Here is a 17,108-nt window from a genome sequence, read left to right as displayed (position 1 = left end):
GAGGAGACATCTTTATTTCCTAAATATTGAAAGAAATATTTCCCAAATTTTGAAATATATAATATTTGGGAATATTTGGGAAATAAATGTTTCTGTCTTTCTCATAAACTCAGTGGAAAAGACTCAAAAATAAAGTTTTTGTGATGTTCTTGTTCTATTAGTCCGTCATCAGTACAGGAACTCAGGTATTTACCAGTGTGCTCAGGGCCTAGCACAGAACATGGGAAGGACCGAAGTATTTTAGAACTTTTACTTTAAGCTTGGGGTACCTGGAGCTGCTGTTCCTGATGGTGATGGTATAGAAAACAGTAAAGAAGCAGACAGTGCTAATGGTCCCAATTTGGCTATTGTAGAAACACAGAAAACAATTTAGCACCCCAAAATCACTGAGGAAATGTTTTAATCCAAAAGCTACCATGATCTCTGAGATGTCTTTAGAGTGAATGACCAAGCGGTTAGCTAGTTAGGTGATTAAGAATGAAGACTATGGACTGCCAACTGCACCCGATGAAATATAGGAAGAAATTTAAAAAGTTCCCAAGATTGCAAAAATAAATCTAAAAGAAAGATTATTTCAGGCCGGGCACAGTGGCTAAAGCCTGTAATCTCAGCACTTTGAGAGGACGAGGTGGGCGGATCACGTGAGGTTGGGAGTTTGGGACCAGCCTGACCAACATGGAGAAACCCGGACTCTATTAAAAATACAAAATTAGCCAGGAGTGGTGGTGCATGACTGTACTCCCAGCTACTTGGGAGGCTGAGGCAGAAAAATCACTTGAACCTGGGAGGCGGAGGTTGCGGTGAGCCAAGATCGCGCCATTGCACTCCAGCCTGGGCAAAAAGAGTGAAACTTAGTCTCAAAAAAAAAAAAAAAAAGATTATTTCAAATTTTAAATCCACAGAAGTCATTCTATTATTGTTCAACACAACACACACATTCAAAAATAGGTTCTGCATGGAAACATAAGGTGTGCTATAAGTGTTTCATAGAAAATTAAATTCAAAATTATCCACTTATCATTAATTCTCCTTAAGAATTTCTAAGATACATTTGCTCTTCAGAGATTTCCAAATTCTCACATGTTTATTTTCACACTGCTTACAATACATAGTCCAATATTATTAAAGCTTTACCTATTCTAATTAATTATACATTCACCACACTTTGCGTCAGGATTTTAAAATATTTTCTTTTAACAAACAAACAATGCTAACTGCCCGATTTAATTCTCTGGTCCATGGACAGTGCATCCCTCTCCTCCATTAAGAGTGTTGCTTGGCCGGGCGCGGTGGCTCGTGCCTGTAATCCCAGCACTTTGGGAGGTCGAGGCGGGCAGATTACGAAGTCAGGAGCTCTCTATCTATTTATATCCTTTTAAACATCTCTCAAATAAGTTTGAAAATTTTCTCCGTACAACTCTTACATATTTTATGTCAGCTATAGACTTAAGTATTCCATATATTTGATGCAATTATCAATGGTGTCTTTTATTTTAAAAACAATTTTCTGGCCGGGCACGGTGGCTCACGCCTGTAATCCCAGCACTTTGGGAGGCCGAGGCAGGTGGATCACGAGGTCAGGAGATTGAGACTATCCTGGGGAACACGGTGAAACCCTGTCTCTACTGAAAATACAAAAAAATTAGCCAGGTGTGGTGGCGGGCGCCTGCAGTCCCAGCTACTTGGGAGGCTGAGGCAGAAGAATGGCATGAACCTGGGAGGCAGAGCTTGCAGTGAGCCGTGATCGCGCCACCACACTCCAGCCTGGGTGACAGAGCGAGACTCTGTCTCAAAAAAAAAAAAAAAAAAGAATGTGTTGCTTGTAGCTGGGCCACATGGTGGCACATGCCTGTAATGCCAGCACTTTGGGAGGCTGAGGTAGGGGGGTTGCTTGAGCGCAGGAGCTTGAGATCAGCCTGGAAAACACAGTGAGACTTCATTTCTACAAAACAATAAAAAAAATTAGCTGGGCATGGTGGCATGTGGCTGTACTCCTAGCTACCCAGGGAGCTAAGATGAGAGGATAACCTGAGCCTGGGAGGTTGAGACTGCAGTAAGCTATGATCACAATGTCAGTTTTGTAAAATATAAATGACCTCAAACTCTCCAGTTAAAAGTCAATCTATTGGCTGGGCGCAGTGGCTCATGCCTGTAATCCCAGCACTTTGAGAGGCTGAGGTGGGTGAATCACCTGAGGTGAGGAGTTCAAGACCAGCCTGGCCAACATGATGAACCCCGTCTTTACTAAAAATACAAAAATTAGCCAGGCATGGTGGTGCGTGCCTGTAATCCCAGCTACTTGGCAGACCAAGGCAAGAGACTTGATTGAACCCAGGAGGTGGAAGTTGCAGTGAGCCAAGATTGCACCACTGCACTCCAGCCTGGGTGACAGGGTGAGACTCAGTCTCAAAACAAACAAACAAACAAACAAAAATCTATCATCACATTAAAAAATTTCAAATTTCCAGGCCAGGTGTGGCTCATACCTATAATCCCAGCACTTTAGGAGGCCAAGGCAGGTCAGTCACTAGAGCTTAGGAGTTCAAGACAAGCCTAGGAACATGGTAAAACCTCATCTCTACTAAAAAAAGAATTAGCTAGGAGTGGGTGTGCACACTTCTAGTCCCAGCTACTCAGGGGGCTGAGGTGGGATGATTGCTTGAGTCTGGGAGGCAGAGGTTGCAGTAATCCGAGATTACACCACTGCACACCAGCCTGGGTGACACAGTGAGACCATGTCTCCAAAAAAAAAAAAAAAAAAAGAAGAAAAAGAGAAAGTCCAAACTTCCTGTTAGAATGTACAAAGTGCTATATAAGATGACATATTGTGTGGAGAACAGTGAGAAAGTGTAGCCATAACACAGGTTTTAAAAAAAAAAAAAAAAAAAAAAAAAGGAGGAGAGCTGGAATGCATAAGTAGTTGAGAAGAAAGAAAAAGAGACCACAAAAAAACAGAGATAATTTGGAAATAAAAGCAGAATTCCTCTTCAGAGAGAGTCAGTTGTGCAGCCTGGGTAGAGAAGTCCTTTCTCTGCATGCAGAATCAATGCCAGGTCTTCATCCTGGATATTTCCAATCTCTTACCTGGAGCCACAACTTCACTCCAAAAAGAATATTTATTGTTAATTATGGAACATCTACTACACATCTGGCACTGCGTTATGTTTCTTCACTTCATTTATATGCCAAATAGCCCTATGACTTATAAAGCCTCCAAAGTGTTTATCTGAACAAATTGCCCAATAGAGTCAATAAACTCAATTAAGAAAAGTGAAAGAAACAATAACAAAAAAAGTTGGCTTGAATAGTGTTCTCTAATAATGGAAAAATGGAAATGTACTAATTAAGTACAATGACAATTAATACACTCACTGTGGAATTATTCACATCTTCAGATTATTTTTTAAGCACCAATAAGTTTCATAAAATCATTATTATAATCCCTGAGAAGATCACATAAGAAATTCTTCATGAATTTTGGAACAACAAAATTATACGTTAGCTCTAGCATGAGCAACATAAAAGTAAAAACAGGAATTTCATGGGGAAATTCTGCAAAATAAGATTTTAGAGAAATGCCTTCAATACAAAGCAGAGAAAACAGATTTGCCTTCAACATTTTTGAGGTTTCTAGTTTGCTAATAAATTATCCATACTTTTGAAATTATGTTTGGTTCCAACATTTTTCTTTTATTCTGAAAACAGGTATGCACTTACTTCAAACATATTACTTGCTTCATAACTGTCTTACACCTAACATTTATCCTTAGAGTAATATTATTTATATATTTATCTCCATGTAAACCAAAACTAAAAGTATGTATATGTTTTGCAGGCCAGAAAGGCCACATGTTAAAAGGAAAATGTAAATAAAATTTTGTGAATAGTCCTTCAAGATTCAGAAATACATGCTCTTTGATTATAATCCTATATAGGCTTTATTATAGCCATAATAATGACACTGTCATTACAAAAAGAGCAAACAGAATGAAGGTGTAACGTGTGGGAACAATATTTTTCAAATTATTTGAAGTTTAATGCCACTGGGAGAAGGGATCATTAGAGATACTATTCCACCATGTTACCCACTATTGTATTGTTACCATTTGTTACCTACAACCGTAACTAAGGTGAGATAGGTTAACGTTGGTGGCAGGATACGCATCACTTAATGTACAACGGTCCAAAGACATTAAAACAATTTTGTCTTATTAAAACAAATTAAGTTCAAACAGTCTAAAAAGAGCATTTCAAAATCCACTGAATTTTATTACCTTAATGTGCAATAGGAAAAACAACTGACTTGTAAAACTCAAATGTTTCTTTCTTAAATATAATGCAGAATAGTACTCTGAAGACCTATCTCATGAATCACTTACAACCCTATTATAAGACAAGTACAAAGAGCCTCTCCGGTTAAATTTCTTCAGGAAGCTTACAATGCAATGTCCATAATCTTCCAAAGAAAAGGATATGAACGACACCAACCTGAATATAGAAGAAACTCTCACAGCTTTCATGTAGCAACAGTAGGCCTCATGCCTTCACATAAACACTAGGAATGAAGGCATGGTATCAAGTGATTTAAGACTTGAATTACATAAATATGTGATTTTCAAAAAAGCTAAAACTCTTTCAGTGCACCGAGTATACTTTATTATTATGTTGTTATTATTATTATTGAGAAAGGGTCTTGCTCTGTTGCCCAGGCAGGAGTGAAGTTGCAAGATAGCAGCTCACTGTATCCTCAACCTCCAGGCTCAAGCAATCCTCCCACCTGAGCCTTCCAAGTAGCTGGGACAACAGGCATGTGCCACCAAGCCTGGCTTTTATTTTACTTTTTGTAGAGATGAGGTTTTGCCATGTTGCCCAGCCTGGTCCCAAACTCCTGGGCTCAAGCAATCCCCCGACCTCGGCATCCAAAAGTGCAGCAACTATAGGAAAGAGCCACCGTGCCTGGCACCAAAAGGTATACTTGAAATGTAATTATAACTTCCCCAAAAGGTGAATCTCCTACTTACTTTAACTTAACTTTGAATTATTCTCTATAACCAACACTCAGATTTACAGTAGTGTCTGAAAGTGTCAGTGACTTAGTGCTTTTTACTATGAATTCTTGGATGTGTTTTGATGTAATTTTTGATTAGATATTTTTTCACATTTACTGCATCTGTAAAACAGTTTTTAGTGTGAACACTCTGGTGTTTTCTAAGGTATATTTTTTGAACAAATGTTGTTTCTGCATTTATTACATTTGTAGGGTTTCTCTCCAATACAAAGTCTTTGAAGTTGAATACAGTTTGAGCAACTGGAGGGTTTCCCTCCAGTATAAATTCTTCTGTGTACAGTAAGAGCTGTGATATAAGTGGAGGTGTTGAACCGGTCTATTTGTATTGTTCATAGCCTAAACATTTTAGTGCACTCAAAGGCTTATAGACTGTAAATGGCCTTTTGACAGTCATTACATTTGTAACACTCTTATTCAGTAAAAATATTCTGCTGTGAAGTTGTGAATAGGTATTAAAGACTATGCCATATTGTTTAGATTTGTAGGGTTTTTCTCAGGTATGAGTTTTCTCATGTACAGCAAGTTGTGCAGAGTGGTTAAAGGCTTTGCCACATTCCTCACACTTGTATGGTTTCTCTCTGGTATGAATTGTCTTATGTTTAGAAAGGTGTGAGCTCTGGCCAAAGGCTTTGCCACATTCTTCACATTTGTAGGGTTTCTCTCCAGTATGAATTCTCTTATGATTAGTAAGATATGAAAACCAGTTAAAAGCTTTGCCACATTCATCACATTTGTAGGGTTTCTCTCCAGTATGAATTCTCTTATGTTGAGTAAGGTATGAAAACCAGGTAAAAGCTTTGCCACATTCCTCACATTTGTAGGGTTTCTGCCCAGTATGAATTCTCTTATGCTGAATAAGGTATGAGAACCAGGTAAAAGCTTTGCCACATTCCTCACATTTGTATGGTTTCTCACCAGTATGAATTCTCCTATGTTCAGTCAGATGTGAGCTCTGGTTAAAGGCTTTTCCACATTCTTCACATGGGAAGGTTTTCTCTCCAGTATGAATTCTTCTATGTTGAGTAAGGTATGACAACAATTTAAAGACTTTGCCACATTCTTCACACTTGTAGGGTTTCTCTCTACTATGAATTCTCTTGTGTTGAGTAAGGTATGGGAACAACTTAAAGGATTTGCCACATTCTTCACATTTGTATGGTTTCTCTCCAGTATGAATTTTCTTATGTTTAGTAAGAATTGAGCACAGGTTAAAAGCTTTGCCACATTCTTCACATCTGTAGGTTTTCTTTTCAGTATGATTTTTCTCAACAATAGCAAGACTTGAGCAAGACTTAAAAATGTTATTACATTCTTCACATTTGCAATGTTTCTCTCCAACATGAATTCTCTTACAGTCAGTAAAGCATGAGCACTCATTAAAGGCTTTGCCACATTTTTTACATTGGTATGGGTTCTCTCCAATATGGATTCTCTGCTGTTGAGTCATTATTAAAGACATGCAAGAGACATTGCCACATTCTTTGCATTTGAATGGTTTTTCTCCAGTATGGCTTATCTTACGTTTATTTAGATTTGCAAATTTACTAAAACCTTTCACACATTTATTGCATTGAAAGTTTTTGCTATGAGTAGTTGCTGAGCATAGGTCAAGTCCATTATAACTTGCCTTCTGCCCTTTCCACTCACCCACAATTTCCCAGTCATTCCTTAAGCGTAATTTCTCAAGACAACATCTTTCATATCTTCTCAGCATCACTTTTTGGAATGAAACTTGCAGGCCCTGCTCTGGCAAAATGTCTTCAGTAAGATAAGAAGACAAAGCTGGAAAAAATAAAAACAACAAATTATTCCACTTACTAGATAGCATCCTTTACAAATCTAAGGCATAAAATTATACAAGCATATTAGCAAGATAGCATAATGAAATACCACAGGCCCTTATTCCTTCATAGTCATAATCCTAACAAAAATATACTAAGCAAAATGCCATTATGAGAATCCTAAAAGCAGCCAAAGGGGGAAAAAAAAGAAATGACATACAATGAAGCTCCAGTGTGCCTCACCGCAGACTTTTCACTGGAAAACTTACAGGCCAGGAGAGAGTGGTATGACATACTTAAAGTGCTGAAAGAAAAAAAACCTTTACCCTAGAATATTATATCCAGCAAAAATATCCTTCAAACATAAAGAGAAATAAGGATGGCCAAACAAAAGCTGAGGTATTTCATCAATACCAGACCTGTCCTACGAGAAATGATAAAAGGAGTACTTCAATCAGAAAAGAACATTAATTAGGCAGATCACGTGAGGTCAGGAGTTCAAGTTCAGCCTGACCAACATAGAGAAATCCCGTCTCTACTAAAAATATGACATTAGGCCGGGCGCGGTGGCTCACGCCTGTAATCCCAGCACTTTGGGAGGCCGAGACGGGCGGATCACAAGGTCAGGAGATCGAGACCGTCCTGGCCAACACGGTGAAACCCCATCTCTACTAAAAAATACAAAAAAAAATTAGCCGGGCGTGGTGGCGGGCGCCTGTAGTCCCAGCTACTCAGGAGGCTGAGGCAGGAGAATAGCGTGAACCCGGGAGGTGGAGCTTGTAGTGAGCCAAGATCACGCCACTGCACTCCAGCCTGGGCAACAGAGCGAGACTCCGTCTCAGAAAAAAAAAAAAAAAAACGACATTAATCGGGCGTGGTGGCGCATGCCTGTAATCCTAGCTACTCGGGAGGCTGAGGCAGGAGAATCGCTTGAACCCGGGAGGTGGAGGTTGTGGTGAGCCAAGATTGTGGCATTGCACTCCAGCCTGGGAAACAAGAGTGAAACTTTGTCAAACAAACAAACAAAAATTAAATGATGAACAAATCAAAAATGATAACTACAACAAGTTTTCAAAACATAGTACAATAAGAAACAGCAAAAAGTTAAAAATCAGGAGTAATAAGCTAAGGCGTAGAGTTTTTATTAGTTTTCTTTTCACTTGCTTTTTTATGCAAAGAGTGTTAGGTTCTTATCACGTTAAAATACATCAAACCAAAAAACATACAATGGATACACAAAAAATGAAAATCAGGAAACTAAATCATATCACCAGAGAAAATCACCTTCACTAAAGGAACATAGACAGGAAAGAAAGAAGAAGACCACTAAACAACCAGTAAACAAGTAACAAAATGGCAGGATTAAGCCTTACTTACCAATAACAACATTGAATGTAAATGGAGTAAATTATCCATTCAAAAGAAATAGACTGGCTGAATGGATGAAAACACAAGACCCACTGACCTGTTGCCTTTAAGAAACACACTTGAGGCCAGGTGCAGTGGCTCACACCTGTAATCCCAGCTCTTTGGGAGGCCGAGGCGAGCAGATCATTTGGGCTTAGGAGTTCAAGACCAGCCTAGGCAACATGGTGAAACCCATCTCTACCAAAAGCACAAAATTAGCTGGGCTGTGGTCCCAGCTACCTGAGAGGCTGAGGTGGGAGGATTGCTGGAGCCTGGGAGGCAGAGGTTGCAGTGAGCCAAGATTGCACCACTGCACTTCAGCCTGGGTGACACAGTGAGACCCCATCTTGAAAGGGAGAAAGGGAGAAAGGGGAAAGTGGAAAGGGGAAAGGGAAAGGAAAGGAAGAGAGAGATGAACGAGGGGAAAGGGAAGGGAAGGGAGAAAGAAAGAGAAGAAGGAAGGAAGGAAGGAAGGAAGGAAGGAAAAGGAGAAGGGGAAGGAGGGAGGAAGAGAGGAAAAGGAAGGAAAGAAAGGAAAGGAAGGAAAAAGAAGAGAGAGAGAGAGAAAGAAAGACACTTTACCTATAAAAACGCACATAGTCTGAAAATAAAAGAATGGAAAAGGATATTCCATGAAAAAGAAACAAACAAACAAAAAAGAGCAGGAGTCACTATACTGGTGTCAGTCAAAACAGATTTCAAGACCAAAAGTATAAGAAGAGAAAAAGAAGGTCATTAAATAATGATAGAAGAGTAAAATCAGCAAGAGAATATAACAATTGTAAATATATATTTATCCAACACCAGAGTACCCAGATATATAAGGCAAATATTATTAGAACTTTAAAGAGAGGCCCCAGTACAGTAACCGCTATATACTTCAGGACCTCATTTGCAGCACTGGACAAATCTACTAGACAGAAAATCAATAAAGAAACATCGCACTTATCTGCACTATATGCCAAATGGATCTAATAGATAGTTGCAGAACGTTTCATGCAACAGCTGCAGAATACACATTGTTTTCCTCAGCACATGGATCATTCTCAAGGATAGACCAAATGTTAGGTCACAAAACAAGTCTTAAAGCATCCAAAAAATGGAAATAATACCAAGCATTTTCTCTGACCACAATGGAATAAAACTAGAATGAAGAGGAATTTTCAAAACTATACAAATACATGGAAATTAAACAATACGCTCCCAAATGACCAGTGAATTAAAAGAAATTCAGGAGGAAATTTAAAATTTCTTGAGACAAATGATAACAGAAACAAAATATACCAAAACCTATGGGATACAGCAAAAGCAGTACGAACAGGGAAGTTTATAGTTACAAGTGCCTACATCAAAAAAGAGGGAAAACTTCAACTAAACAATCCAACAATGCATCTTACAGAACTAGAAAAGCAAGTGCAAACAAAACCCAAAATTAGTAGAAGAAAAATAATGAAGATCAGAGCAGAAATAAATGAAATTAAAATTTTAAAACAATTCAAAAGATCAATGAAACAAAAAATTAGTTTTTTGAAAAACAAAATTGAGAAAAACCTCTAAGACATTAGTCTAAGCAAAAATTTCTGGAGCAATACCCCACAAACACAGACAACCAAAAAAAATGGACAAATGGGAACATATCAAGTTAAAAAGCTTCTGCACAGCAAAGAATGCAATCAACAAAGTGAACGGACAACCCAGAGAATGGGAGAAAATACCTGAAAACTACTCATTTGACAAGAGATTAACAACCAGAAGTTATAAGGAGCTCAAACAACTCTATAGGAAAAAAATCTAATAATCCGAGCCAGAAAATGGTCAGGAGATGTGAATAAACATTTCTCAAAACAAGACACAAACAGCAAACAGGCATATGAAAAGGTTGTCAACATCACAGATCATCAGGGAAATGCAAATCAAAACTACAATGAGATATCATCTCACCCCAGTTAAAATCACTTATATCCAAAAGCCAGGCAATACCAAATGCTGGTGAGGATGGAAAGAAAAAGAAGCCCCGTACACTGTGGGGATTAAATTAGTACCACCACTATGAAGAACAGTTTGGAGGTTTCTCAAAACACTAGAGGTACCATATGACCCAGCAATCCCACTGCATATGTATAGGCCAAAGAAAGGAAATCGGTATATCAAAGACACCTGCACCCCTATGTTGCTTCCAGCACTATTCACAACAGCCAGACCTTGGAAGCAACCTAAGTATCCATCAACGGGCAAATGGATAAAGACAACGTACTACTTATAGGCCGGGCGCGGTGGCTCACAACTGTAATCCCAGCACTTTGGGAGGCCGAGGTGGGCAGATCACAAGGTCAAAAGATTGAGACCATCCTGGCTAACAACGTGTAGCCGGGCGTGGTGGCGGGCACCTGCAGTCGCAGCTACTCGGGAGGCTGAGACGGGAGAACAGCGTCAACCCGGGAGGCGGAGCTTGCAGTGAGCCGAGATCGCGCCACTGCACTCCAGCCTGGGCGACAGAGCGAGACTCTGTCTCAAAAAAAAAAAAAAAAAAAAAAAAAAGAAAATGTACTACTTATAGACAATGGAGTACTATTCAGCCTTAAGAAAGGATGAGATCCTGTCATTTGCAACAACATAGATGGAACTGAAGGTCACCACGTTAAGTAAAATAAGTCAGGCACAGAAAGACAAACATCACATGCTCTCACTTATTTGTGGAATCTAAAAGTCCAAACATTTAACTCATGGAGATAGAGAGTAGAAGAATGGTTACGAGGCTGGAAAGGGTAGTGGGTGAGTGGGTGGGGGAGGTGGGGATGGTTAATGGGTGCAATAAATTACTTAAAAAGAATGAAAAAGACCTACTATTGAATAGCACAACGGGGTGACCATAGTCAAAGATAATTTCAGCTGGACATTTTAAAATAAAGAGTATAATTTGTCTGTAAGTCAAAAAATAAATGCTTGAGGGAATGGACACCCCATTTTCCCTGATATGCTTATTTTGCATTGCATGCTTGTATCAAAATATCTTATGTACCTCATAAATATATACACTATGCACCCACAAATTTTTTTAAATTTTTTAAAAAGCCTTTCTGAGAACTCTAAAAATCAATGAAGGGTTTGCAGGTGAGCACAATGCCATAAGCCCTATAGAATGGAAGGAAAGTTGGTTCCATTTACCCACCACAGCCCTTCCTTTTTCCAATAAGGTAGGTGCCCTTAGGAGTAAACTTCCGACTTCTCCCTCAGAAAATAAAGAAAATAGTGGCACACGTGTCCATACTTTTGGGGGCTTGAAAAAGACTGGTTTCTGTCTCCTATGACACGGAGTACTGAATGGAATGACGGTATACTTTGACCGACAGGTTGGTTCTGTTGAGACCAATAATAAATAGTTGTTATAGCAGATGAGAAACTGCAGTACCAGAGATGGGCAACAGATATAACAAGTGATTACAGCCTCTTAAGAGGAAACATGTGAAAACCTCTGTAATTAAGAAAACAGCCAGGTGCAGTGGCTCACGCCAGTAATCCTAGCCCTCTGGGAGGCCGAGGTGGGCAGATCACGAGGTCAGATGTTCAAGACCAGCCTGGCCAACATGGTGAAACCGCATCTCTACTAAAAATACAAAAATTAGCCAGGCACAGTGGCACGTGCCTATAATCCCAGCTACTTGGGAGGCTAAGGCAGGAGAATTGCTTGAACCCGGGAGGCAGAGGGTGCAGTGAGCCGAGATTGCAGCACTGAACTCCAGCCTGGGAGACAGAGTGAGAGACTCTGTCTCAACAAACAAACAAACAAACAAACAAAAACACCATTCCAGAGAAGACATATCCCAAGAACAAGTTTGAGAGGCTCCCATAATCTCTAGCCTGGTCAACTGGTGTCAGAATTTCCCAGAACAATGCCACTTTATAAAGATTGAAACAGGTGGCTTTTTGTTAATTTCAAATCTGAACAACAGATTACAATGTATACAAAGTATCAGGGTACTTAACGCCCCAAAAAGGAAAAATAAATATCCAGATAGCAACCCTAAAGAAATGGAGATATATAAATTATCTTTAGAAACTCAAAATAATCATGTGAATAACATTAATAAGTGAAATAAGAACACAGACAACTAAATGAAATCAGGAAAATGGAAGATCAACAAAAAGATAAAAAGTATAAAAAGAAATAGAAATTATGGAGCTCAAGAATATAAGGTAAGCAAATGCTGAAAAAGTCATCAGTAGACCTATACTCAAGAAATGCTAAAGGGGCTGGGTGCGGTGGCTCACGCCTGTAATCCCAGCACTTTGGGAGGCCAACGTGGGCGGATCACTTGAGGTCGGGAGTTCAGGACCAGCCTAGCCAACATGGTGAAACCCCATCTCTACTAAAAATACAAAAAAATTAGCTGGGCGTGATGGCACAAACCTGTAGTCCCAGCTATAGGGAGCCTGAGGCACAAGAATCACTTGAACCTGGGCGGCGGAGGAACAAAAGCGTAAAAATAATTATAAACATCTGTTCATATAAAAGGATATGATCAATGACATCAGTAACCTAAAGTTCAGGGCAGATGTACTGAGAAAAAAAATTTGTATGTGACTGAAGACATTACCAGTTTAAAATATATTGTTGTGGCCGGACGCAGTGGCTCACACCTGAAATCCCAGCACTTTGGGAGGCTGAGGTGGGCAGATCACCTGAGGTCAGGAGTTCGAGACCAGCCTGGCCAACATGGCAAAACCCTGTCTCTACTAAAAATACGAAAATTAGCTGGGCGTGGTGGCACGCGCCTGTAACCCCAGCTACTCAGGAGGCTGAGGCAGGAGAATCGCTTGAGCCTGGGAGGCAGAGGTTGCAGTGAGCCGAGATTACGCCACTCCACTCCAGCCTGGGTGACAGAGTGAGACTCTATCTCGAAAAAACAAAACAAAGCCGGGCGTGGTGGCTCACGCCTGTAATCCCAGCACTTTGTGAGGCTGAGGCAGGCGGATCACGAGGTCAGGAGATAGAGACCATCCTGGCTAACATGGTGAAACCCCATCTCTACTAAAATTACAAAAAATTAGCCGGGCATGGTGGAGGGCATCTGTAGTCCCAGCTACTCGGGAGGCTGAGGCAGGAGAATGGCGTGAACCCGGGAGGCAGAGCTTGCAGTGAGCCAAGATAGCCCCACTGCACTTCAGCCTGGGCGACAGAGCAAGACTCCATCTCAAAAACAAAAACAAAAACAAAAAACAAACAAACAAAAAACACGAACAACTCACAGGAGACAAAAAAGACAATAAATAATAAAAGGTTTTGTTCACAGAAAACCTATGACAAATGTATGTCTGTGTATTTATGTCTACATCTGTGTCTCACCAGGGTTCACAATATATAAAGCAAATATTTACAGAAATGAAGCAACGAGTACACAGGGAACGGGGGACTTGAAAGCACTATAAAACAGTGACAACCAACAGACATCTAGAGAACACCCTAAACAACAGAATCCACGATATTCTCAACAGCTCAGAAAACATTCTCCTTGACAGACCATCTGTCAGGCCACAAAACAAGCCTTAACCCATTTTTAAAAATTAAAATCTTATAGATTATTATTTATGACCAAAATGGAATAAAACAAGAAATCAGTAACAGAAAGAAAACTGAAACATTCACAAATATACGGAAGTTCAACAATACGCACTTGAGCATGTTCTTCATGGGCTAGAAGACTTAATATTACAAAGATGTTCATATCACCCAAGTGACCTACAGATTCAGTGCAATCCTCTCAAGTTCACAATTTCGTTTTTGCAGAAATAGAAAAGGCAACCCTAAAATTACACAGTGCGTGAAGGAACCATGAAGAGCGCAACAATCTCCACAAAGAAGAACAATGTTGCAGGTATCATACTTTCTGATTTTAAAATACATTATGGCCAGGCGCAGTGGCTCATGCCTGTAATCCCAGCACCTTGGGAGGCTGAGGTGGGTGGATCACCTGAGGTTATGAGTTAAAGACGAGCTTGGCCAACATGGTGAAACCCCGTCTCTACTAAAAAGACATGGTGGCACATGCCTGTAATCTCAGCTACTCAGGAGGCTGAGGCAGGAGAATGACCTGAACCCGGGACGCAGTTTGCAGTGAGCCGAGATCGCACCATTGCATTCCAACCTGGGTGACAGAGCTGAGACTCTGTCTCAAAAAAAAAAAAAAAAAAATTATGAAGCTGCGGTAATTAAAACAGTTTGGTATTGGCATAAAGGCAGACAGTTAGGTCAATGAAACAGAATAGAAAACACAGAAACAAACCTCCACATATATGGTCACATGAAGAGTTCTTTGCATGCCCATATTTATTGCAACATTATTCACAAAAGCTGATAGGGGAAAACAACCCAAACTTACCTCACCAAATGAATGGTTAAATATAATTCAGAATACACAAATAGGCTGGCAGTGGTGGCCCGTGCCTGTAATCCCAGCACTTTGGGAGGCCAAGGCAGGTGGATCACCTGAGGTTAGGAGTTTGAGACCAGCCTGGCCAACATGGCGAAACCTCGTCTCTACTAAAAATACAAAAAAAAAAAAAGAAAATTAGCCAGGCGTGGTGGTGCATGCCTGTAGTCCCAGCAACCCAGGAGGCTGAGGTGGGAGATCACTTGAACCTGGAAGGCGGAGGCTGCAGTGAGCTGAGGTCGGGCCATGCAGTCCAGCCTTGGCGACAGAGTGAGACTCCTCGCAACAAAATTAACTCATACTAGCACCACATATGCCCAAGAAATCGAGATGTCTCAAAAAACAAAACAAAACAAAACAACCCCACAAATAATGAAATATTACTCAGCTTTTAAAAAGCAGGAAATCTGGTAAAATCTACAATAAAGATGAATCTTTAGACGCCCAAGAAATTGAGATGTCTCAAAAAAATAAATAAATAAAACCACAATGGAATATTACTCAGCTTTTAAAAAGCAGGAAATCTGGTAAAATCTACAATAAAGTTGAATCTTCAAGAAAAGCCCTTTGTCTGGATGTGATTATTATGCATTGCATGCCTGTATCAAAGTATCTCATGTACCCCATAAATATATACACCTACTATGTACCCTTAAAAATTAAAAATGAAAATCTTGGTGACATGCTAAATGAAGTAACCCAGTCACAAAAAGATAGAGACTGTACGAATCCATTTATATGAGATATCTGAAACAGATCCTTAAAAAATAGAATGGTGTTTCTAAAGGGCCAGGCAAATACACACACACGTCATAAAGAAAATGTACTGGCATGTCTACTGCAAGTAGATTTATCTGTAAGTTTGTTTGCCTGTAACATTTATAAAGGCAAACAAACTTATAGATAAATGTACTGACAATGTGATTGTTGCATTATTCACTTTTGCACCATAATGTCTTGAAGTGTACAGGACTGAATATGTTCATAAAAATTATAATACATAAGTAAAAACTGTTCATGTGTGGTGGCTCATGCCTATAATCCCACCACTTTGAGAGGCTGAGGTGGAAGGATTGCTTGAGGCCAGGAGTTTGAGACCAGCCTGGGCAGGAGTGAGAACCCATCTCTATAAAAAATAAAGAAAGGAATAAAAAGTCCAGGTGCGGTGGCTCACACCTATAATCCCAGCACTTCGGGAGGCTGAGGCAGGCAGATCACTTGAGGTCAGGAGTTCAAGACCAGCCTGGCCAACATGGTGAAAACCCCCTCTCTACTAAAAATACAAAAATTTGCCAGATGTGGTGGCGGGCACCTGTAATCCCTGCTACTGGGGCGGCTGCGGCAGGAGAATCTCTTGAACCCGGGAGGCGGAGGGTGCAGTGAGCTGAGATCGCACCACTGCACTCCAGCCTGGGTGACAGAGCGAGACTCTGTCTCAAGAAAAAAAAAAAAGAAAAAAGAACTACCATACAAGACAGCAATCTCACGTGTGTGTGTGTGTGTGTGTGTGTGTATAAAATCAATAGAAATAAAATCAGTATCTCAAATAAATATCTGCATCCCCATGTTCATTACAGCATTAGTCATAATTGCCAAGATACAGAAACAATGTGAATCTTTGTGAATGCTGAATGGATAAAGAAAATGTTTTACATATACATAATAGAGTATTATTAAGCAATACACATAATGAAATCCTGCCATTCTAACAACATGCTAAGTTGCTAAGTGAAATAAGCGAAACACAGAAAAACAAATACTTCCTGTTCTTCTCACTCATATGAGCAAATCTTAAAAGGTTGGACTCCTAGAAGCAGAAGACACACGTGATTGCCAAGGAGGTAGGAAAATGGAATATGGTATTAAAAGGGCACAAACTTTCAGTTATAAAATAAATAAGCTTTGGAAATCTAATGAGTAGCATCATGAGTACAGTTAATAATATTTTGTATGCTTAAAATTTGCGTTAACACAGCAGACAAGTGTTTAACATAAAACCAACCATGTGAAGTGACAGATGTGTTCATTAGCTTAACTGTATAATCATTTCACTAGATACAGATATCAAATCATGACACCGTATAATAGTTATCCGATTTTTATTCGTGTAAAAGAATCCACATTATACACATACATATATACACACACATATATATAAATGACACAGACCGATGAAGTTTCATACTAAGCAAGAGAAAATTATAAAATGACAATTATTTTAAAGGAAGGTAACAAGTGGGAGTTTACTATGTAATCAGTAATGTTCTACACTCCCCAACGACCCAGCATATTTAAGAAATCTAGGATGGGAGTAGATATATTAAACTATATAACAGCTGAGAAATTTAGGCACATAGGGTTCAAATTACAAATCTCAGTTCACACAAAAGAAAGAAAATTTTTAAGTAAACGACATTAGATTTT

The 17,108-nt window shown here is 39.6% G+C and overlaps 1 protein-coding gene across 3 annotated transcripts in view; it reads right to left on the bottom strand.

Moving 5' to 3' along the window:
- Positions 1-1,063: 1,063 nt before the first annotated feature.
- LOC103785522 (zinc finger protein 695) overlaps positions 1,064-17,108 on the bottom strand; it is a 100,920-nt gene continuing 84,875 nt past the window's right edge. For all 3 annotated transcript variants that reach the window (XM_063608218.1, XM_057298724.2, XM_034950267.4), the window contains exon 4: positions 1,064-6,850. In XM_063608218.1, the coding sequence (XP_063464288.1) occupies positions 5,562-6,850 (1,289 nt within the window). In that variant the 3' untranslated portion in view covers positions 1,064-5,561. The remainder of the gene's footprint in view (positions 6,851-17,108) is intronic.

The sequence above is a fragment of the Pan paniscus genome, chromosome 1, assembly GCF_029289425.2.
Source record: "Pan paniscus chromosome 1, NHGRI_mPanPan1-v2.0_pri, whole genome shotgun sequence".
Taxonomy (NCBI): Eukaryota; Metazoa; Chordata; class Mammalia; order Primates; family Hominidae; genus Pan; species Pan paniscus.
Note: the sequence above shows the minus strand (reverse complement) of the source record. Positions and strands in the feature narration are given on the sequence as shown.